General features: G+C 38.7%; 3 protein-coding genes across 4 annotated transcripts; 1 reads left to right on the top strand and 2 right to left on the bottom strand.

Moving 5' to 3' along the window:
• Positions 1–270: 270 nt before the first annotated feature.
• On the bottom strand, positions 271–8,794 carry LOC112186574 (thyroid adenoma-associated protein homolog). Of its 2 annotated transcripts, XM_024325036.2 has the most exons (5): positions 7,656–7,794; positions 5,173–7,320; positions 4,631–4,899; positions 3,714–4,310; positions 271–2,858 (listed from the first exon to the last, which is right to left on the bottom strand). In XM_024325036.2, the coding sequence occupies exons 2-5, from the start codon at positions 7,291–7,293 to the stop codon at positions 434–436; spliced, it is 5,412 nt and encodes a 1,803-aa protein (XP_024180804.1). In that variant the 5' UTR covers positions 7,294–7,320; positions 7,656–7,794; the 3' UTR covers positions 271–433. The 2 variants fall into 2 exon arrangements, with proteins under 2 accessions (XP_024180804.1, XP_024180803.1); XM_024325035.2 differs by having other exon boundaries at positions 5,173–8,794.
• Positions 8,795–10,833: 2,039 nt separating this feature from the next.
• LOC112186450 (cullin-3A) lies at positions 10,834–14,846 on the bottom strand. The gene is made up of 2 exons (XM_024324878.2): positions 14,445–14,846; positions 10,834–13,047 (listed from the first exon to the last, which is right to left on the bottom strand). Exons 1-2 carry the CDS (start codon positions 14,603–14,605, stop codon positions 11,007–11,009), a joined length of 2,202 nt encoding a protein of 733 aa, XP_024180646.1. The 5' UTR covers positions 14,606–14,846; the 3' UTR covers positions 10,834–11,006.
• A 4,886-nt stretch (positions 14,847–19,732) lies between these two features.
• LOC112187351 (40S ribosomal protein S9-2) lies at positions 19,733–21,744 on the top strand. The gene is made up of 3 exons (XM_024326107.2): positions 19,733–19,890; positions 20,439–20,820; positions 21,331–21,744. Exons 1-3 carry the CDS (start codon positions 19,863–19,865, stop codon positions 21,512–21,514), a joined length of 594 nt encoding a protein of 197 aa, XP_024181875.1. The 5' UTR covers positions 19,733–19,862; the 3' UTR covers positions 21,515–21,744.
• Positions 21,745–21,795: the final 51 nt, after the last annotated feature.

Here is a 21,795-nt window from a genome sequence, read left to right on the forward strand (position 1 = left end):
ATCTGTTGTATACTAATCCATTAATCATAGTTACATTAGTAAAATAGGGGATGTGTATAGCGTATATGATGAGAGAATTCAGAGTACCGACGTGTACTTATACCGATTTTTTTTTTTTTTTAGAAAATGAATTTGGCCAATGCATCGATCATTGATGTATTGATAAATTAATGTATCCAAAGAGAAGCTAGAATTAGCAGTATGTCTCTTATCATAAAGCTCGAAGGTAATGCAGCTTTAGCCTTGAGAAAATTGGAAATGTTGAAGTAATGACTGTAATGAAGAGATTTATTGTATACTCAAGCTGAACTGCACAGTACATTCCCAGAAGAAGAAGAAAAGATGGATAGTTCCTTCCCTTGAAAAATTATCAAGATTTCGTATTGAGTAAAGAATAAGAATCAAAAGCTATTACAGTTACACAAACTCGATCTTAAGTAAGAAGAAAATGGGGATTGAACCCCTTCCATATTGCATCCTCTCCTCTCAGTTTGGAGATCAAGTCATCATTGGTCGGACCAAGAGCATCTTCATGAGATTTAAGTACTGAAAAATACAGGTTAGAGATCAGAGGGTTCTTCAGAAATGGACTGATAGTTCTCCCGAGTTCAACAACATCAGACAGTAGATGTGTACTATCTTCCGCATTCCCATTCCACATGCAGTTCGAGATGGCATGAAATGCAAGCAAACTGGAATACAGGGGGAGAAATGAATCCTTATGGTTACCTACTCCACCAACCCAATCGGCTCCACCTAGTTTCGCCATGCAGTCCTTGGCAAACGACATCAATTGGCGGGAAAACCTGAGTCTCCAATCATGTAAATAATCCCTAAACTGCTGTTTGTCCGAAACGTCGACAGCACAAGATTTTGTAATCGGAAGCTTCTCTAATTGAGAACAGCAAAGCTGGCAGATCAAAAGTTTTTCCTCATGATGATTATCGATTTCCTTATCAAATACCTGTCTCACAAGATCTCCTTTGGACACCTCATGGCTTGCTGCATTCAGTACACTGTGTAAAAGAAAATCCAAATACCCAATCCAGTGACCAAAGATGGAAGTTAGATGCTCGAAACTCGACTCTATCACTTTCTCCACTTGAGTTGGAACTTCTCCAGTAAGAGAGCTTCTTCCGGATCTTTGGCAAGAAAAACACCTTTGAATACCCATGGCGAGCCTTTGCCTAATCTCGTCATCTTCATCCTCCAGCAGCTTGATACATGTGAACCATATATCTACTATTTGATGAGCATAGATATTAACCGCTTCTTTTCCTTCAAAATGAGACGATGACCTTTCCAAAGGGATTCGGCTATTGAACACAGTAGAACCAATCAACTCAGCTTGCTCTAGCAAACCAGATGCTATGATAGACTCTGCTGCTGCCTTACGCATGTTTACCGGCTGAGATGAAGCACTATGTTTCTTAATTAATTCAGTGAAAAAGGAAATTCTACTATGAAGTGCGCCCAGTTTTCCTAACTGATCAGACTCATTGTTGTCCGTTACATCAGAAAGAACAGAAGTTGTAAATAAACCTGCAAACCTCTTTATGCAGATTCCAATGCAGCATATGAGTGTTTCTCGAGTCTTTGCATGTCTTGTGAGATTGTACAAGGAAATCAACTTATCCCAAAGCAGAAACACAGAATCACATTCCATACTACCAACATAAACTGATTCAGTGCATTTTTCATCCCTAGGCTTCTGGAACTGTTGCGCATTCCAAGTGAATATAATTCTCAGAATGTAATATGAGCATCTGTAATACTTCTCCACATCTAAGAGATCAACCAATGAGGTCTGGAGTTTAGTTCTGATCCAGTGGAGAATGATCCTAACCTCACTGCTAAAATTATGGGACCCGCTACCAGATTCTGTTGATGTTAGGAATTTCAGTAGCCACTTCAATGTTGCAAGTCGAACTTCATATTCCAAATCTGACAGAGACCGGACCAGTCTTTCCTGGAGTCCTATAAAAGCATTCTCTGTTTCAGGTATCTTCTGATTAGTTGAATCAATCTGAGAGTACCTCTGAGGCATCTGAAAAGCCTCTGCGGCCATTTCCTCAGTTGCTTGAAAGACGCAACTGAAATAGGATGCTGCTGCTTGTTGGCGGAGTTGAGCTATTGTCGGATCATAATAAGAGAACCCATGAGAAGCTTCTACATCTAGGCATTCTGTAGATAACTGTAACAGTAGGTTGCGGAGGGCATAAATATGTCTGCTGGTATGGCTTGTCCTCGCAATACTGAGCATGTGGTCCAGCAGCTTTAAGAAAGAGGCATTGAGGATGGGACAAGGGCAACATCTGGGCATTGCCATCCATGAATGACTTAGAAGAGCTTCAAATAAGTCACCTAAAATCTGATCTTTCTTTACGACATCGGCCAGATTTCTACAGTTTGTATCCAGGAGAGAACTTAACTGCAACAGAACTCCATGAATCCAATTACTTCTTCTGGTTTTGTGAAGTAGCAAGGACGACTCAGGAGTCATTGTAGCTTGGTTGTCTATGCTAGGCAACTCTGATACTATATTGAGAATAACAGTTGGCAATTTCTCATTAGATACAAGGCCTGTTAAAGCTCTAGATGCAAGAACACGGACTCTGAGATTGCTTTGGGTTGAGCACCTCCTAATGAACGGCATGAACAAAGAAGGATCTAGGTCATCTCCAGCCTCACTTGCAATAGTTGAGGGCTTAAGCCTGGATAACAGAATCAACACAGGACACAAGCTTGGGTGCACAGCATCTTCCAGATTACACCCAGACTGTCCAGATGGCCCATCCCCAAGCAACTCAGTTGCAGCTTTCAGTTCCTTGAATAAAAATGGATGCAAAGAGGGATACCTTCATACGAAAAGACATTCTGATTTAGTGGTTACTCACGAAAATGTAATTAATCTTGGTGCGTTGAGCAAATATAATAAGAATTTCTAGACCTCTTAACCCACGGCATTAGGGTTGCGAGCTTATCTTAGAAATTCCTTTAGCAGGCTTCAGATTGAGCCTTTAAAAGCAAAAGGGAAAAGTGTAACATAGAAGAAAAGATTTAGGCCTTTCTTAACATGATATTAATTATGCTGTGCAAACTCATACAAACTCCTCACACTAACCGTCATATCAAAGATCACCAAAAGGATTAAGGTGTGTCAATGAAAGTGAACCAATGAAATGTATACAAAGCATAGTGGTACTTCTATGAAATTTCTTCATTTTACCAGAAGCAAAATGCATTACAACAGCAATAAACAAATCAGAAAGATGCATAAACAAAATGATCAGCTAATGAAGTAGTCACCAACGAGTGGTTAGTATCAGGCTCATTGTTCGCTCTCATGTGGGCTGAGGTTCAAACATCCTCAGTCCTTAGCTATTTCCTAGAGTTTCCTGTCTCCTAAAGATTTAGGGTTCGGCAAGAGGCCCCAGCTTCAAGCCAGGGTCAACAAAGTAAGGGGGACTTCTGGGGAATCAACAAAAAAATAAAAATAAAATAAAAACAATAGCATAGTGGTCCTCCTAAAAAGTTTATTTTCGTCAATGTGGAGAGATGAGAGACCTTGTGAGGATGACAAATTAAACTTCCAGCTCAATTATGACAAATTTTATACTTCCTTGGATAGTTGGAATATAATAAATTTCAAGTTTGTGAGAGGCTAATTGGGGGGGGGAAGGAATCAACTTTATCAGTCAAAGAATCCATACCTATGAAAAAATTCAACCCCAGTTAGTGCACGCCTTTGTGACTCCCGTTTCTGGACATTAAGGAATCCAATCATGCGACGTACTAAAGCAGTGTATGCCTGACAAGCACTGTTCCGAACCTCCCAGTAGGGAGAAGAAAAGGAGCGAATTGAAATAATCATAGCCTCAGCAGAAAACCCTGATGTATCAGTAGCCAGGTTGGTGTCATTGAAAGCAGCTCTAAGGACATTGAATGAATGTACGGTAGGAACGACACCCTCATCCCGGATCTTTGAAACTTTATCACTTATATTTCTCTCCGATGGCAGTGCAGAATCAAAACTATTGTCCGACTTTGTCGAACAAAATTTACGCATGTCACCATTGGAGCTGCTGGTTTCAAATTGATCCATAAAAGACTCTTTAGCGACATCTATCAGCCACCGCAAGGCCCGTGGGAGAAGTTTCTTAGGTGCACCTTCAGGCTCTGACAGAAATAGAGCTGTAAATGCAGCGGGAATACCTGCACTTCTCCTTAGCAAGTCATCCACTACTTGACCCTTGGCCACAGTTCTTTCCATAAGTTGCTCCATCCAGGACTCTGTTAACTTACAAAGCCTGAAAAAAGAAACCAATTAGAAAATGGATTCATCTAAACAGTAACAATCTCAATGATGCAGTGAAAGAGTTCATCAGGCATATACACATGTAAATTTCTTACAGACAGAATGAAATTAAAATCTGCTAAGTATAAGGATTTGACAAGTAATCTTCTGAATAGTGAGCACTTGATTGAACAAATTAAAGTCATGAAGTCATTATATACGTGAATGGCTTTACTATAAAATTATGCTGAAGACATCAAATACAAAATGGAATACAATATTAGAATGTACCTAATTGAAAAAAGCTCAAATGAAACAGAAAAAGAAACATACCTAGGATCATTTGAGCAAAGTAAACGGTTGCAAAGAGCTGTAAATCCAGCCCTTGTTTTATCAATGGCACCATTATGCTTCATTTTAAGAAGGACTTCCAAGAAGTGATTCCCAATTGTTTCAAGTTGTTTCAAATCAAGCATTGCATCCGAAACCATCATATCTGAAACTCCAGATGCACAAGAGGTGGCTTCTGCATGTAATGATACTGAGGAAGGGCTACTTGGTAAAGGAACCTTTCTTACAATAGTTCCCAAAAGAAGACTCACCTGAAAATTTTTGCATAATTAACCTTTAGTGCAATGAAATTTACTAAACTTAGTTCTGCCAGCACATACTGCATGCTACAACAGACCATCCTAGAGCCCAGGCATTTGATGGTAAAAGACTTTTTAAGTATATTTTTCTTTTAATTGGTTTACAACTTTAAGTATATTCATTCAACTAAAAATCTTTTTCTAAAATAACTTATCCCAACAATGAATATTAGTTGCATATTTCAGTGCAAAGAAAAAGGTAAAAAGAAAAAAAAATTCAAATACCTCTTTCATCGCAAGCCAGCAACCAACCATTACAGTTTGTTCCGATCGCCTATTATCCTGCAGAAGTGTGGAGTTATTGTCTCCATGCTCCAAAAGAGATGTTTTTGCCTCCACCTCTTCTGGAACCTCGGATAAGAAAGTTTCATCATCAACCATATCATCCATGTCCTCAGGAAGCTGCAAAGCATCTGCAGAAACCACCCAAAGTGCCAAAGAAGTTATTCGCATCACAAGCCCCAAGAGCTTCTCTAATAGATGCCTCATCTCTGAAATACTAGACAGTACTCCATCAGAGCTGAAGTCTAGTTCCTCAAAAGTATATCGTAGAGTAAGTAATACTCCATGGACAAAGCTGCTTTTGCAGGCTTCCGAAAGATCCCTCTCCCCTTCCACTATGGAAACATCCAACCAATCAATCAGTGATCTAACATATTCAATCACAGGGTGCCTAGAATTATAAGTCTGACAATCTCTGTTTTCCAATCCAGACTGTGATTGAATGCAAGCTACACAAACTGAAGCTTGAACTGTCCATCCTAGCTGTAAGACATACTTCCTGAAAATTAGCCTTAAAGCCAGAGCTCCAGCATCACTTTCTCTCACACGCGGACTGCAAACTAATTTCTTAGCCCATGAAACCACGTTCTGGACCATATCTTCATCTGAAATTCCTGGAAGTGGATTTGGAAAGTGTAACAGTATACGAAAGAAACTCTCTCTCAGCCTGTCCCAACTATCAATTATTGATCCAACTAACAACAAAGTTGAATCAGGTGAAGTCGTTCCTTGATTATAAGGATAGAGACAGCCTTCTAAAGAAACACAGCCAAATTTTTCTTCAGTAGCAGGCACAATGGACCAAACATTAAGCATTATCAGAATCAGCTGTGTGGCCATTATTTTTCTCTGATAAGGGGCAGAAGGATAGCATGAGAAAAATAGAAATGAACTTAACCACCTCATGAAATGAAAAAGATCACTTGCTCTGTGAGCTTCAGTGTGCTCACTACCATTTGAAAGATGTTTTCCACTGTGGTTGTTATCCTCAATCGGCTGCCAGCTTCCCTGCTTGAATTGTCTTTCCAAGGCTGTTCGCACACGAGAAAAAAACTTTCTAAACAAGCTACTCCACTTCATTTGAAAACCTGTAGAGCAACATCTCATGTTAAGTGGGACTGCTTCCCTGAACAACATGAGTTCTAAATGGGAAGGCAAACTAGCCGTCTTGGGATTCAAGAAAAGAGTCTCTGCAGCATCCACACGTAATGACTCATCAACATGGGTCAACGCAAGCACTAACCACTCAACAACAACTTCAACTTTTGTTCCCTTGATACAAACAAGAGCATATTGATCAGAATCTTTGCACCAATCAATGTCCCCTTCAATCAAAGCAAGCAAACGAGATACCTTGAGCAATGAAACTAAGATTGCCACCTTTTGTTCAACCCTCAATACTATGTTATCACCAAAGAGCTCAGGAAATAACAGTTGATCATCACCCTTACTCGGACCAACTGAAATAAATGCCAGCATGGAAAATAAGCTGTCCTCATCCACTTCAAGTAAAATTGGAAGAGCATATGTGTTCAAATTAGAGCGGAGCTTTGAAACCCCAGAAGAAAGTCCATACAATAATGGGGGCAAACAATGCCCTCTGTAAAGTGCATAACCACCTTCAATACCATCGCTGCTCCAACACTCGTCACGCAAGTGCTCAAGAAAACACTTCAAAAATGATGTGACAGCACAGCAGACATCATCATCAACATAGGCATGTACAATCTCATACATCAGGTTAGGACTCATATTTAACATAGTTTTTGCGCCCAATCGCTTGGTCAGTGAAGCTAAAGGAACATACCTCCCCTTGCAGCGAGGACCCAAACGAAGAAGATCAGAAGCAATATTTTGCAAGAATGACCTTATTCTCTCACTACCTTCTGACCAACAAAGAGTGGAACGGATGTCTAGGAAGAGATCAAAAATAAGATGAGCTTGTTTAACTGTTTGACTTAAAGGATCTTCCAGATTATTCCATGCAATTCTCAATATTCGGGCTCCCATTTCCACTGGGATTGGATCATAATGCTGCGAGGGTATTGTAAGATTAGCTAACATTGAGGATTTTATTTGTTGCAAGCAAATCTGCAATACAGTTAACGCATGAAAGTTAAAATGGCTATCTGTAGGGTTCTCGCAGTAGTTACACAGTTCAGGCAAAATTCCATCATACAGTATAGACTTAACATGATCATCCTCATTTACATGTCCCAGATAGCCATTCGAATTACCCCCAGACATATCAAACCGGGTATTAAGCACTGTTCTTGAAACCGCAGTAAGAATCCCTCTTATCAAACAAAGTCTACTCATATCACATAAACATCCTATTTCAGAGTACACATCCCCTTTACATGGAACTTTAGCAATAGCATTCTTTAATTCACTCTCACAATTAGAGTGAGTTCGACGAAATATACCTTCAATTATAAACCAGCCAAGCTCTTCAGGACCAAGACACACTTGCAGAGCTGCACAGAAGCTCACACCAGCAGCCACATAACAGTCCCTCGAAAACGCCACCGACTTCAAAATGCTCAAAATGACAGCCATACTCATCTCCAAAACACCCGAATCCCCAACCTCAACACCAAATTTAGCCGGAAACCGTTGAAGCAAGTAATACAAACAAGACAGAGCCTCCTGGCATTGCTCCATTACAATCGGCGAAGGCCTAGCCGCGGCTTTCGTCTCCGAAACCAAAGCATTCAAGCTCGAAACCGCATCCAAAGCGATCAAAACCGCACATTCCTCCACAACCTCAACCAAAAACCCCAACTTGGGCATACCCATCACCGACAGCGCCGCCCTCGAGACGCAGAACCGCTTCCCTTTACCGCCACCATACTCCTCGCAAAGATTCCGGAACCATTTTCCGATCAGAGCCTGGAAAGTTCGGGCCTTTGCCAGAGCAGAGACTAGGGTTTTATGCAAAGGCAGAGAATTTTCCAGAAACAGAAGCTCCAAGTAAAACGGCGCCGCTTCGGCGACTAGGGCTTCGTCACCGTTGGCTAATAAGTCACCGAAGGAGGAAGAGAGGGCCTTGGTGTGGTTGAGTTGGGCGTATGTGGAATTCAGGGAGACTAGGTCGCTCAATTGGGAGAAGAATTTTGAGTTGGAGATTTGGGGCGGGAGTGACGTCAGCGAGGCGGTGTAGGAGGCGGGAAAGACGACGGTGTTGTACGTGTACTTGTGGCGGTGCTGAATCGCGCGCCATTTGGAGGACATGGTTTTTTGAGGTTTTGGGGGAGGGGAGAGGACTCCTGAGGGGTTTAACAGTTTGTGTTGGTTAGGAGAAGTTGGGGGCTTTAGAAAATGGAAGTTAGGGCAAACGTCAGATTGGAGGTAAGTAAAAATGTTTTACAGTTTACTGGTTTACCTTTTTACTGTCTTAGTCTAATCGGGTAAAAATTTCGGGTCAGACCCCAATCTCGGAATTGTCATCTGATTAGGAATATGTCGATGTTCTTGTGATTCGAGAACTCTCATATTTCTAAGAGTGTGTTTTACTCTCGTAAATTTTATTTTGGCACAATCAAACTTCTACATTTGACATAGTAATGTTGTTTCGTATTACAAGTTAAGCACTTTGATCTTTGTAGTTTTTTACGTACACGGTATCTTAACTCCCTTGAGAGATCCTACTTTACTAGATGTCTCTAACTTTAAATTAGTCATTCTTTTATGAGAACTTTGAGAATTTAGAATGGAAGAAGAAATTGTACTCCAAAATGTGAGGGATAAAATAAAAACGAGCAATAATAGACATTCTCGAAAAAAAGTTTAAAATTTATTTTTATGAGAAGACGAAATTATTTTATGTACAGGAGTGAGGAGAGCTCAACTTACCACACAGATTAGAATCTTTGACACTATGAATGTTAAAACAATTCATCCTTATAAGTTAATAGTAGACCAAACAGAGAGAGAGAGAGAGACAGAGAGCTTTATTAAGAGGTAAAATGTAATTTACAAGTTGTTTTTAGTCTTAGATTGTTTTAGCCTTTTGGGGTCCCATAACTCATAAGTTTTTGTAGTCTACCTAGGTCAAAATTGGTTAGTTTTTCCCGGTATACCTGTACTGTTAGTCAGTGTCATGCAAATTTTGCTCCCAATAAGGCACCAGTATATGCATGAATGAAACTGGGTTCTTCCCATCTGAGCATCCTTATAAATAGACACATGCTTGCTCTTCAGTCTTCAACAGCTCCCACAGAGCTCGTAGACTCAAACAGAGTGAGGTTGTAGATAAGAGTTGAAGGACACTGAACCAATTCTAGACCAAAAGATCTTCTTATCTACCCTAGTATGGTTCGGTTTCCTCCAACATCTTATCTAGCACCTCCTCTCCGACATTCATTCATTGTTCTTTTGGAAGCTGTAAGTGAGAATTGGAGAGGACTAAGCAAATCGAACTCTCAATGAAGAACTTTTAATTTGTTTAGTTTTCTCCAATATCTCATTTCCAGCATTTAAAGTAAAATTTATAGTTATTTTCGTTAATTTAGAGGTTGTATGTGAGAACTGAAGGGAACTAAACATATTAACCTCTTGGTGGGAAATCCCTAGCTAGTTTATTTAGTTTCCTCCAATGTCTCATCTCCGGCATCTAAAGTGCAACTCTTATACGTATTCTACGTTTAGAAGTTGGATGTAAGAATTAGAGGAAATTAAGCAAATTAACAGTGATTCCTAATTTGTTTAATTTCCTCTAATATCTCATATCCTACATCTAAAGCGAAATCTCATGATACTTTCTCTATTTAAAAGTCGTATGTGAGAGTTGGAGGATACCAAACAAATTCACCTCATAATAACCGCAATTTGTTTGGTTTTCTCCAACATCTCATCTCCGACTACTAAAATTATTTCCCGGAAGAGCTTTTGAAATTTTGCTGCCAACTCCCAGTGTCTTTGTTGTCCCTCTGGTGTTCACTGTTGCATGTAGGGCTTCTATGTGTTCCTCAGTTTTTATTTATTTTATGATTATTATTTTTTTATCTGAAAAAAAAAAAACAAAACAAAACAAACTGAGAAAGGCATGAACCCACAGGCAACATTGAACACCCTTTGATTCCTTGTATGTGCAAGTTTGGAACCAGTCTCGCAGGCTTTCCTTTTCGATTCCTTAAATGTTGGTTATTTGAGAGGTTTTATTACCTCTGTGAAAAAACAGTGAACACCGTTTCTCAGTTTATTTTCTTTTGTTTGCTGAAATTATCCATATCCTAATTAATTTCTTTCCTTGTAATGAACATTTTCTAGTTCATCAAGAAAGAAGAGAAAATCTGTGGGTGATATCACCATTCACCAACAGCAATATTTGCAGAGATATTCATTCTAACAGAGAAGAAAGTGAATAATTGCAAAATACCAAACCAGATAAATAGAAAGAAAAAAAATTACATAAAAGCTCAGACTACAGCTGAACAACAATGCTAATCAGAGAATAGTTAGAAGACCGCGTCCAAAGTTTAGGACCAGAAGAAGTGGTTGATATCAACGAAATAACTATATAGCGTCGAAAACAGTTTAACTTTGAAAAAGTTTTCTTCCAACGCAAGGATAGAACAATCCCACGGTCACAAATTTAACGAATATGAGGAAATACTTGAACTGTGGGAATTAAACAACGAGTGAGTCGATTGAACTTCATTGGAACCCACCCAAAGCCCGTAAATATCCAAGAAACAATGTTCCAACTAGCCAAATGTAGGATAAATTACAGGCTTGTGCCAAATAACAAAATAAACAAACCATATGGTGCTTCTTCAAGCAAGGTACCTGTACAATTTTCTATCTGTTTTATCCCTCTCCAAAAACTCTCGCTCGATGAGGGACTCAATACGCTTCTTTATTACTACAGGATTGGGCAAGAATCGCGCCTGCAGCTGCTTTGTGACCTCAGCAACTATATTATTGTGATCCAGTACCCGCCTTGACTTCATGATCCTCACAATTGCTGCTTCAATCTGGGGCTTTCTGTCTTCCTCTACTCTCTGCCGGGTTTCTAGGTTTTCTGGTTCAGACTCCCTTTGTGCAACCACGGTACCTATCTTTACTTTAAAGAACTTGCTCGTGAACTTGTCATTGAAGAAAAAGGTATCATCCTCAACTATGTCCTTGCTCATTGGCTCCTTCCGAAGAACATTCTTCCCCTTAACACAGGCCAGAGACTGCAGGCACCTCTTCAATTCAGTGGCTGGGATATCTGTAGCCTGCTCGATTTCCTTATACGTCAACTGGTCAGCATTGTTGAATAGCATCAGCACACACATCTGATACGTCGAAACATTCAGCTCATGCTTCTGGCCCTTTCCAAAAGTTGTTTTCAAATCAGCTGTTCCCATATTAGTTTGCCAGGACAATCTCCGCCCAGTATGGGTCCCTAGATAATAACTCTTGAACTTCTCACATACCCACATAATTTCAGCTGGAAGGTTGCATGTCACACTTGGCTGAGTGGGCCATGAACCTGTGGTGAGGACCTGGACTGTTAGTGTTGGGCTATCACCTAACTGAGGACCAACTGCAGTGTAGAACCCATGCATTGTATCTTGAGAGGTTTTCATATCAGTGAACATACCCTCCAACTTGGAAGTAAATTGATATCCACATTCTGTTTTGAGCTTTACAATCAGACTTCTTTCTGCATCGTCAGAAACAGTTTTGCCTGAAAGAAGCCTCTTTGCCAAGTGTTGCTTGTAATACTTTTCAAACACATCTTTCTCCTGAAGGTAACGGAAAAGCATCATGACCTTGTCCAGTACAACCTCTACATCCTCCTCGCTAACCCCTCTAAGACCTTTCCGAAGCTTGTCATCCACAAAGAGAGAAATAAATTCAGGGGACCGGGCATTCAAATTAATGAAGTACTCAAAAGAAGAGTTTAAAGCATTCTGGAATGTCTTGTCATTGTTAAATGCCAAACTGATGATTTTGTCGTACTTATCCTTCATATCAAGGAGACGTTGCACAAAGTCTACAGGATCCCTTAACCTTTCTGGGTCAGTAACTAGATGCTTTCCAGTATCTCGGATGTAAGCAGTCATGACATCTCTTACAATTACAAGCCCATTCTGCACTCTGCGAAACAAGTTGTACATTCTTCCCAAGTCTTCATATTTGTCATCTACAAGCATATTAACTAAACCCGAGCTTTCCATATGAACTAGCCTGTTCATGTGACTTTCAATCATCTCCTTTTCCACCACACTGGTAATCTTAGCTTCACTTTTAGCATCTAAGTAATGGGACACTCTCTCCATCTCCTCATTTAGCCGCCTTTCGGCCTTCTTTAAATAGTTTCCACAATCACATGACTCGATGAACTCTTGAGACTCACAGCGGTAAAAATCAGCTGAAACTTCAAGAAAATGCTTCTCAAAGTCTTCTTGGTAAACATAAGAACCTAAATCCATTAACATTTTTATAATATTCCGCATCAAGCCTCTGTTGATTACGTCACCATTTCTTTCTCGAAGCACAAGCTCAAGAAGCGTGTCCAAAAGCCTAGACTGGGTTTTGCTGGAGTGAATGACGACATCCCTCCAAAGGTTCAGACCAAGCTCATGAACAGGGGTTTTGTGGGTGCTTGGAATAAAAGTTCTGTCCATGTACATCAATATGTCTCGAATCATCTGCAACGCCTTGTTATGCTCTGCCCATTTTCTGTTAAGCTCTTCCAGAAACAGCTCTCCCTGAGCAGCTTCAATCGATTTGGATATTTCCATCAGATGATAAGTCATGGTTCTCACCAGACCAGAGTACAGTTTCTCTCCAAATTTGTGCAGCACCATATTGTAAGCATTCCTGAAAGACATGTACTTAAACATCAGAAGCATAGAGTTCTAATATCTGAATCAAAATGCAGTGAGAAAGTACAACTCCCAAGCGCTTGCAACTTATCTTGCAACGAGAATATAAAGTAAACTATTGAAAATAGATTCCAGACAACTTTCTTAAAAAAAAAAAGTCAGCATGATTAAGACTTAAGAGAGTGGAATAAGAACTCTAAAGCTTCAATCTTATAATCAATGATGGTTAATATGATAACCTAAACATTATTTTGTTCATATGAAGTGCATAACAGAAAGACATCAGATAGATTGACTAATTTGGATAGCAGTACAAATCACAAGTCATGTGACAGGACACAAGGTAAAAATGCTTCTTGGCAAAACTGTTTGCTCTAACATTAAGCATGATAGCATTGGCAAGCCTCAAATGAAAGGGGACCTACATGTCGGACAATTTTTCAGGCTATCAACTTTTATTGCATGGCTCACTGACTTATGCATGGTCTTTCTCTTTCTTTTCCCTCTCATATATTCTCATTGTTAACTAAACCTGCCCCGCTTTCCCACTCAACCACATGGGTATTATTCTCAAATAGATAAAACCTCCAAGAGCTTTTCAAAAAAGACAATGTATAAATTTTGTGTGTGTGTGTGTGTGTGTGTGTGTGTGTGTGAGAGAGAGAGAGATAGAGAAGAGAGACAGAGAGAAGATCTCATTTCTTGATAAAGTAAGAGTCTAGCGATGCATATCTTTCTCAATACACACAAATCCTATCAAGGTACAGAAATGGGGTGGGATATGTAGTCCAAATTTATCCTTATGGATACACAAATCAGGATCATTTATTAAAATATGAAAATACAGACTCTAAACAAACAATTGAAAGGAAAACTCTCCAAAAAAAAAAAAATTGAAAGGAAACCCACATTCTCAATCATGAATAAGCCCAAAATATACCCCTGAAAAGATATAGACAAATTACATCTTACTAGATAATACAAAAGTTCTCCTAGTAATCCTAATAAAAACCACAAGCTCAATTGACATAAAAACTGCTTTTACACATTGTCTTTGTATTCTCATGTTTTTCTGAAACCTGAGCACAATTTTCACTATGGAATCAATATGCCTATACTCCAACTCTTCATATAGCAAAGAACCTCCTACTATAAACAAAACGATTACGGAAAACACCACAAAACATGCATGAGAAGAAAAATCCAACAAATTCAGAGAGCTACGAAGCTCCACTACAAAGTCGCTTTAATATGACGAGACTAAACCCAATCGTTACGAAAATAATCGAGTCCCTAATCACAAATTCCTCGTAACAAAATAAAAAAAGAAAGCACCCGAATCAGTACCAAGGCATAAATTATTGTCTACATGCAAAGCAAAGAGTAGCAAACCTATAAAGCTCTTCAAAACTGAGCCCGCTAGCATTGTGATTATAGATTTCTCTGATGGCATGCTCCAGGATCGTCCAAGTCTTCTCTGCGTATTTCGGATCAACCACGACCCGATGCTTAAACGCCTCAATTTGGAAGTTCCTCTTCTTCTGAGCACTCATCTCGTCGAGCTTCGCCTACTGCAAAACCCTAAATCCAACTTCAAGAGCAGCTTCCGAGGACTTCAATTCGAAAGCCCTAAAAATCGCGAAAGAGTATTGGATGGGGTTGGTGGAGTTGGTGAGATGAGGTTGGAGCGTGAGGGAGGGAGAAGCTAGGGTTTGAGATTGGGAGCGGAGAAGTGAATTAGATGAAAAGGGAGGGACAAATTGGGGATGATGGTGATGGATTAGGAAGACCATTGAGCGCTTGCTATTTCTATTTTTATCCAAACACCGTACGCCTCCACGTCGAAAATAAAATCATCGATAATCAATAATAGATTTATATTCGTTCTAGTGTTGTGGAAAGATATACATTTTTTTTTTGTTTTTTTATCTTATGAATTACCACGGAGAGTTCATCTTGACTCGTTCTGTGTATTTTGAGAGTGACAAAATCTCAAACATTATTGTCAAAGTAGGAATGCTAACAATTTTTTCTTTCTCTATTCATTGCATGTCATGTGTATTTCAATATCTAAAAAATTCAAACAATTAATACAATTAAAAGGTAAGTTTTCACTTCCCCTCTTTACCCTTATTTAATTTCACATGCATTTAATTAAGTAATTAATTTTAGTTTCTCAACATTTTTTTTTCTTTTGTGAATCCTTTTTATTTGCAATTTATATCATTCTTGTGGGCTTACGTACGTATTTACATAAGAAATACGTACATGATGTAAATACATATATATATATTTAAGAACATATTTACATATTGACGTACGTATTTACATAAGAAATACATATATATTTAAGAACAGATTTACATATTTACGTACGTATTTACATAAGAAATACATACATATATATATTTAAGAACATACTTCAACTTTTTTTCCAAAAAAAAAAAAGAATTGAAATAAAAAAAATGGCCAAACGTTTGCTTTACTTATATACATATATCAAAGAGAATTTTTTATTAAAAAAAAAGGGAGAAAAAATTTATATAATAAAAAAATGGCCAAACGTTTGCTTTACTTATACACATATATCAAAGAGAATTTTTTATTAAAAAAAGGGAGAAAAAATGTATATAATCATCTAATCTAACATGTGTTCTAATGAAAAGGAAAAAAAAAATATTTGCAGCTGCTATGTCAGTGAGCTTTACCATTTTTTTTTTTTGTGTTTGTTTTTTGTGGGTTTTATATAAAAAAAGATGTCAAAAAAAGACTCAGTATCATGGAACATGACCAAATAAATGAAAGAAAAATTTTTGTTGAAAAACTTAGGAAATATAAGAAATGAAAACGTTAGAAAAAATTAGAAAAACAAAAGAGTAAAGTGTTTTTTTTTCATATTAATAGAGAGCATTTAATAAAGTCAAACATAAATAAGGGTAAAACATATAATGAAATTAGTTATTTTTTTAAGGTAGTTAATACATAGATTGTAATCATGCGAAAATGTTCACATGGTCAGTTGCTGACCAATAAAATAATGCTCAACCACCCTTGAATGTAAATCCAAGGGCAGAGAGAATTATTATTAAGTTGAGGTGTTTTTTTTTCCACCCTTGGATGTAAATCTAAGGGTTGTTGAGTATAAATTCTTTGGTCAGCAACTGACCAGGTGAACACCACTGTGTAATCATGAATGAATTATGAATCCACATGACACAAGATAAGTGGGGAAGATAGAAAGAGAATGGTTGGAGAAGAAGGGTGCTAACATTCCTCTAATTAAAATAAAGTGACGAGGTTTTAACTTTACGTACCCTCCATTGTACGTGTGATGTTCCAGCTTTATGATATGATAATGCTCTTAATAAAGAAACCTCTTAGCACAGTCAAATAGGAGATTGGGAGCCCTAAATCAAACTATATAATTGTGGAGACCTATATTGATTTTCCATTGTACTTATTCGTCCTCTAAACTTACTAGATAAACATTTATGAGACTCTAATTAACCGGTGGGTTTGAGGCGAAGGCATATTTGGTCTGACCTTAGGTTTAACTATTAATCGTTACCTCCGTTAAAAACGTAATAATAAACATCATAACCGAAATATAATAAAAACTCAAGGGGCCGTGACCACTTACTCAATTTTAGCCTAAAAATTGCCCACTTACTCCACCAAGAGTTTTTTTAACCTCATTTACCCAATCTACTAGTGTTTGATAGTATTGCCCTCATTTTAATTTAAAGGGGAAATTACTGGTTACTCCCTGTACTTTTAGGGTGTCGACAGTTCACTCCCTACTATCCTAATTTCGACAAGTTACTCCTCTGACTTTCAAATCTCACACAATTTGGTCCAAAATGACTATTTTGCCCCTCCCTTCCACTTTTTATTTTATTTTTTTTTTTTCTCTCCTCTCCCCTCCTTTCTTCTAAAATTCATAATTAATTCATACAAACTCCGATATTTACGTTCCATATATGTACGAGATCGTATCAATGAGCTCCACAACTTTTATGAAGAAAGTTTTTCCAAATTTTGTATGTATAAAAAGTCAATTTTCACGACCGCTCCAAATAACATTCGTTTCGAAAATCCACTTTCTTCTCAAATTCATAATTAATTCATACAAACTCTGATTTTTGCGTTCCATATATGCACAAGATTGTATCAACGAGCTCTACAACTTTCATGAAGAAATTTGTTCCAAATTTTGTATGTATAAAAAGTCATTTTCACTACCACCCCTAAATAACGTTCGTTTCGAAAATCTCCTTTCTTCTAAAATTCATAATTAATTCATACGAACTCCGATATTTGTGTTCCATATATGTACGAGATCGTATCGATGATCTCTACAATTTTTATGAAGAAAGTTTTTCCAAATTTTGTATGTATAAAAAGTCAATTTTCACGACCCCCCCTAAATAACGTTCGTTTCGAAAATAAAATCGATACGAAACCGAATTTCTCTTACAACTACTTATGAAATAGTCTCAATATTCATAATTCAAATATTTGATATTTCTTGGGTTGTGTGTGTGTGTTATTTTGTGGTTGGGGGGGGGGAGGGGGTCGTGAAAATTGACTGTTTATACATACAAAATTTGGAAAAACTTCCTTCATAAAAGTTGTAGAGCTCATCGATACGATCTCGTACACATATGGAACGCAAAAATCGGAGTTTGTATGAATTAATTATGAATTTTAGAAGAAAAGAGGGGAGAGGAGAGGAGAGAAAAATAAAAAATAAAAAGAGGAAGTCAGGGGCAAAATAGTCATTTTGGACCAAATTGTGTGAGATTTGAAAGTCTGAGGAGTAACTTGTCGAAATTAGGATAGCAGGGACTGAACTGTCGACGCCCTAAAAGTACAGGGAGTGACCAGTAATTTCCCCTAATTTAAATATTACACTCATATCTCTCTCTCTCATCCCTCCGATCTGCACGGTCCTCTCTCTACCTCTGCCATGGCAGCTCCGGCGCCCCACCACCGGCTTCAGGCCAACACATCCATCAAGTCTCCATCGCCATCAGAGACTATCTCAACCGTCATGGTTCCCACCCCAAGCCAGCCCCAAGATCGGAGCACTGCATCCGGATCCGAATTGAACCTCTGAGCGCTGCCGTCACCCAAACCACTGATCCAATGCCCATTGCCACAACTCATCCCCAACAGAGATCCGATTCCGATCCCCGCCCGATTCGACTCCACTCTCATTACACAACCACGCCCCAACCACTCCTTCCAACCGAGAAAGACGAACATGACCAGACTCCATTCTCCCGGCCTGAGATAAGCCAATCACCGTCTAGTTCTCCAACCCAACCCGGTCGCATCTTCCGCCTCCCAATCCAATCACGACCTCCAAACCGCCACCGGGGAAGCACCGACAAAAAAACCAGCCGGCCTCACACTCTGATGGGTGCCCATAGCACTTTTTTTTTTTTGGACCAACACATCCATCAAGTCTTCGATTGGGCAATACTGTTTAGTATTCATTTTGGTTTTAGGAGTTTATGCAATTCACTTGAGGGCAATAATAAGATTACTGAGGGGCAATAAAATGTTTATTGGAGCAATAATAAGATTATTGGGAGGAAATAATAAATTATTTATTTGGATAAACCTCCGAAAGCTTTCAAAATTCAAAACATCTTCATTTTTCACTAATTATTGATCCTCAATAATAAGTTTATTGAGGAGCAATAATATATTTATTGGGGGGGGGGGCAATCATATGATTACTAGGTATTATTGGAGGGTAATAAAATCATACGCCATAATCCGGTCACCGGTCCGGTAGCCAGATTCAGGATTCCAGTCACCGGTCACTGGTCGCTGGAGTCCCTGGCCGGCCACTGGTCACCGGAGTCCTGAAAGGTCTCTGATCCTTTTCTCTCTAAGTGACAAAGAATGAGAGGGCAAAATTGTTCCAAAAATAAATTTTAAAAAAAATATTAAAAAAATACTTAATTGGGTATTAAGGAAATAATCTCTTAGAGTGTTTGAGTAAGTGGATAATTTTTAAGTTAAAATTAGGTAAATGATCATTTCCCCAAAACTCAATGGTTTGAATATCTATGTTTATATATATATACTTAGACAATTTGGAAATAGGGTGGAAATAGGAAGTACAACCATCCCATGGCCTTAAAGCACACCACAGAGCTCCAACAAAAAAAGTTTCTCGAATTATATACTGTGCGACCACATCTAAAAACTAAGACTTAAATCAAGTAAGAATTCCAAAAAACCAACTTCTCTAACATGAGTCTAAGAAGTTAAAAATCCTTACTGTCAAATATAGTGAAAAACTGAAAACTGAAAACCCATCAACAAGAATAGCTCAAATTCTACTCGATTAATATGAAAACTTGGAACCACAGATAACGTAGACTCACTACAAATACTTCACCCCTACAAAATGATTTTTTAATTTTATTCTAGAAACTTTACGATGTATCTCGAGTCGAATCGTGCACCTTCCACTTATAGAAGAAGAAAAACTTAAAAAGGGTCATGGACCTTTAGTTTGTCATGCCATCGGGCCTCTTCACCAACCCATCCATCCAGAACAAACAAGCGTGGGCCTTCCGGGCTCAAAGAGAAGTTGATAGGCGCAGCCCAACCCAGTCACATCCCTAGTGGCAATAGAGTCATTGCGGCCACGCGAGTAGGGTTTAATCAGTTTTAGGGTTTGCATATAAAGCGAACGTCGTCTCATTTTGTTTCATTCCCTCGCCTCCTCTCACTCCTTGGCAGCTCGCGCTTACCCTCTTCTCGGAGATCTGAAGGAGGAACCCAACCATGGTTCACGTCGTCTTCTACCGCAATTGTAAGGCCCTCATCTCTCTCTCTCTCTCTCTCTCTCTCTCTCTCTCTGTATGCCTTATCTCTCTGCAACGATTAGGGTTTTGAATCAGCTATTTGTCTGGGTTTTTAGGTTTTATTTTATCTGCGATATGAGTAATCATCCATCCCCTAATTTTTCACAGTGATCTGCGAATATGAAGCTGTTATATCGATTAGTAGTTTCTCTTTCAGATTGATTTGCTTGCAACCGAATGATAGTTGCAATATATTTCAATTAAACTGTGTTAGATCTGGCTCAAGTTTGTCTTGGCTGAGGCGTAGTGTTTATTTTCTTAATATGTTTTCTGGGATGGAATAAAGTCCTGAAAATTTGAGTTTTTTTATATATATAAAATTTTTGAAACAAATTTGGTTTGTGAGTAGTAGTAGTGTATAGTACTTATGAAATGAAGAATGGTGGAATTTGTTCTGTTGATTGGGTAGATTATTTGTAAAAAGTGAGTTTATGTTGCTGTTAGTGTGTTTATGCAATTTGATAAGTGGATGTTCTGTTGTTTTGGTGTTGATTAGATGGAAAGACTTTCAAGAAGCCAAGACGTCCCTATGAGAAGGAACGTTTGGATGCTGAGCTGAAGCTTGTAGGAGAATATGGGCTTCGGTGCAAGAGGGAGTTGTGGAGGGTTCAGTATGCTTTGAGCCGCATCCGTAATGCTGCCAGGGAACTTCTTACCCTGGATGAGAAGAATCCTCGCCGTATCTTTGAGGGTGAGGCTCTTCTGCGCAGGATGAACAGGTTTGGGCTTCTGGAAGAGAGCCAGAACAAGCTCGATTACGTCCTTGCACTCACTGTTGAGAACTTCCTTGAGAGGCGTCTTCAGACCCAAGTGTTTAAATCTGGTATGGCCAAGTCCATCCATCACGCCAGGGTTCTCATCAGGCAAAGGCACATCAGGTATAAACCGTGTTTGCTTTTAGTGTCTAGTTAATGTGGATTTGAATTGATAATGATGGTGTTTTGAGTTTCTACTGGTTATGTTTGAATCTGTCTATGTGGTTATGGGAGGAAGTCCTAATTGGAATTAATGTTGTGGTTTTACTTTGACCAAAACAACTTGAAATGACTGCTCCAAGTTTTCTCTGTTCTCTGATGGTTTTTAAGATACCTGTGTTCTAATGTTGGGGCAAATACTTTTATCGCAATGTCCTAATCTGGGAGGTGCACTAGTATTAATTGTTATTCTTGTTTGAGGATTGTTGCTTGAACCTAAGGCCAGTGTTTTATGGATCACTTTGCTTTTAGACTGATATTGTTTGCGCTTGTTGATTATTTGGACTGCTCTGTGTTGTTCTTCGGTTCATGGTCATTGAGTAGTGTCACACCTTTGTCAGGATGAAGGATTATTGCAATGTTTAATTGTAATAGCATCAAGTGTTATATTTAATTCTCTAATGTCGTTGACAGGGTTGGAAGGCAGGTGGTGAACATTCCATCATTCATGGTGAGAATTGATTCTGAGAAGCACATCGACTTTGCCATCACAAGTCCCCTTGGAGGAGGCCGCCCCGGAAGAGTGAAGAGAAGGAACCAGAAGGCCGCTGCCAAGAAGGCAGCTGGTGGTGATGGAGACGAGGAAGATGAGGAATGAGCAATGAATTGACCTGTCATTTGAATCTCATTTAAGTTTATGCTCCTTTTGGCTTCTTGCTAGTTACCTTCCCAGACTTGAGTTTATTATTGTAGTGAATGTTTGTCAAACTATCCTGTTCTGGTTTTAATTCGCGTTAGAACTCCATGTTTTGCTTTGAACATCCCCATATAGCTGGTCTTAAGTAATGAATTTTGTGGTAGCTTATTCCTATGGTTTCTTTCATTCAAGTTTTCGCGTCCCATTTACTAGTTTGTCACAGATGTTGTTGGGTTGATTGT

This window comes from Rosa chinensis, chromosome 2 (assembly GCF_002994745.2).
Source record: "Rosa chinensis cultivar Old Blush chromosome 2, RchiOBHm-V2, whole genome shotgun sequence".
NCBI lineage: Eukaryota > Viridiplantae > Streptophyta > Magnoliopsida > Rosales > Rosaceae > Rosa > Rosa chinensis.

Bases quoted from the DNA above. Each gene is read 5' to 3' on its own strand.
- LOC112186574 (XM_024325035.2), bottom strand. From the start codon at position 8,463: ATGTCCTCCAAATGGCGCGCGATTCAGCACCGCCACAAGTACACGTAC. The intron at 4,900-5,172 runs GTATTTGAATTT...AAAAATTTTCAG, and splicing joins GCTGGCTTGCGATGAAAGAG to GTGAGTCTTCTTTTGGGAAC. The intron at 4,311-4,630 runs GTATGTTTCTTT...TTCTTTTTTCAG, and splicing joins CTTTGCTCAAATGATCCTAG to GCTTTGTAAGTTAACAGAGT.
- LOC112186450 (XM_024324878.2), bottom strand. From the start codon at position 14,605: ATGAGTGCTCAGAAGAAGAGGAACTTCCAAATTGAGGCGTTTAAGCAT. The intron at 13,048-14,444 runs GTTTGCTACTCT...CATGTCTTTCAG, and splicing joins AGTTTTGAAGAGCTTTATAG to GAATGCTTACAATATGGTGC.
- LOC112187351 (XM_024326107.2), top strand. From the start codon at position 19,863: ATGGTTCACGTCGTCTTCTACCGCAATT. The intron at 19,891-20,438 runs GTAAGGCCCTCA...GGTGTTGATTAG, and splicing joins CGTCGTCTTCTACCGCAATT to ATGGAAAGACTTTCAAGAAG. The intron at 20,821-21,330 runs GTATAAACCGTG...TGTCGTTGACAG, and splicing joins ATCAGGCAAAGGCACATCAG to GGTTGGAAGGCAGGTGGTGA.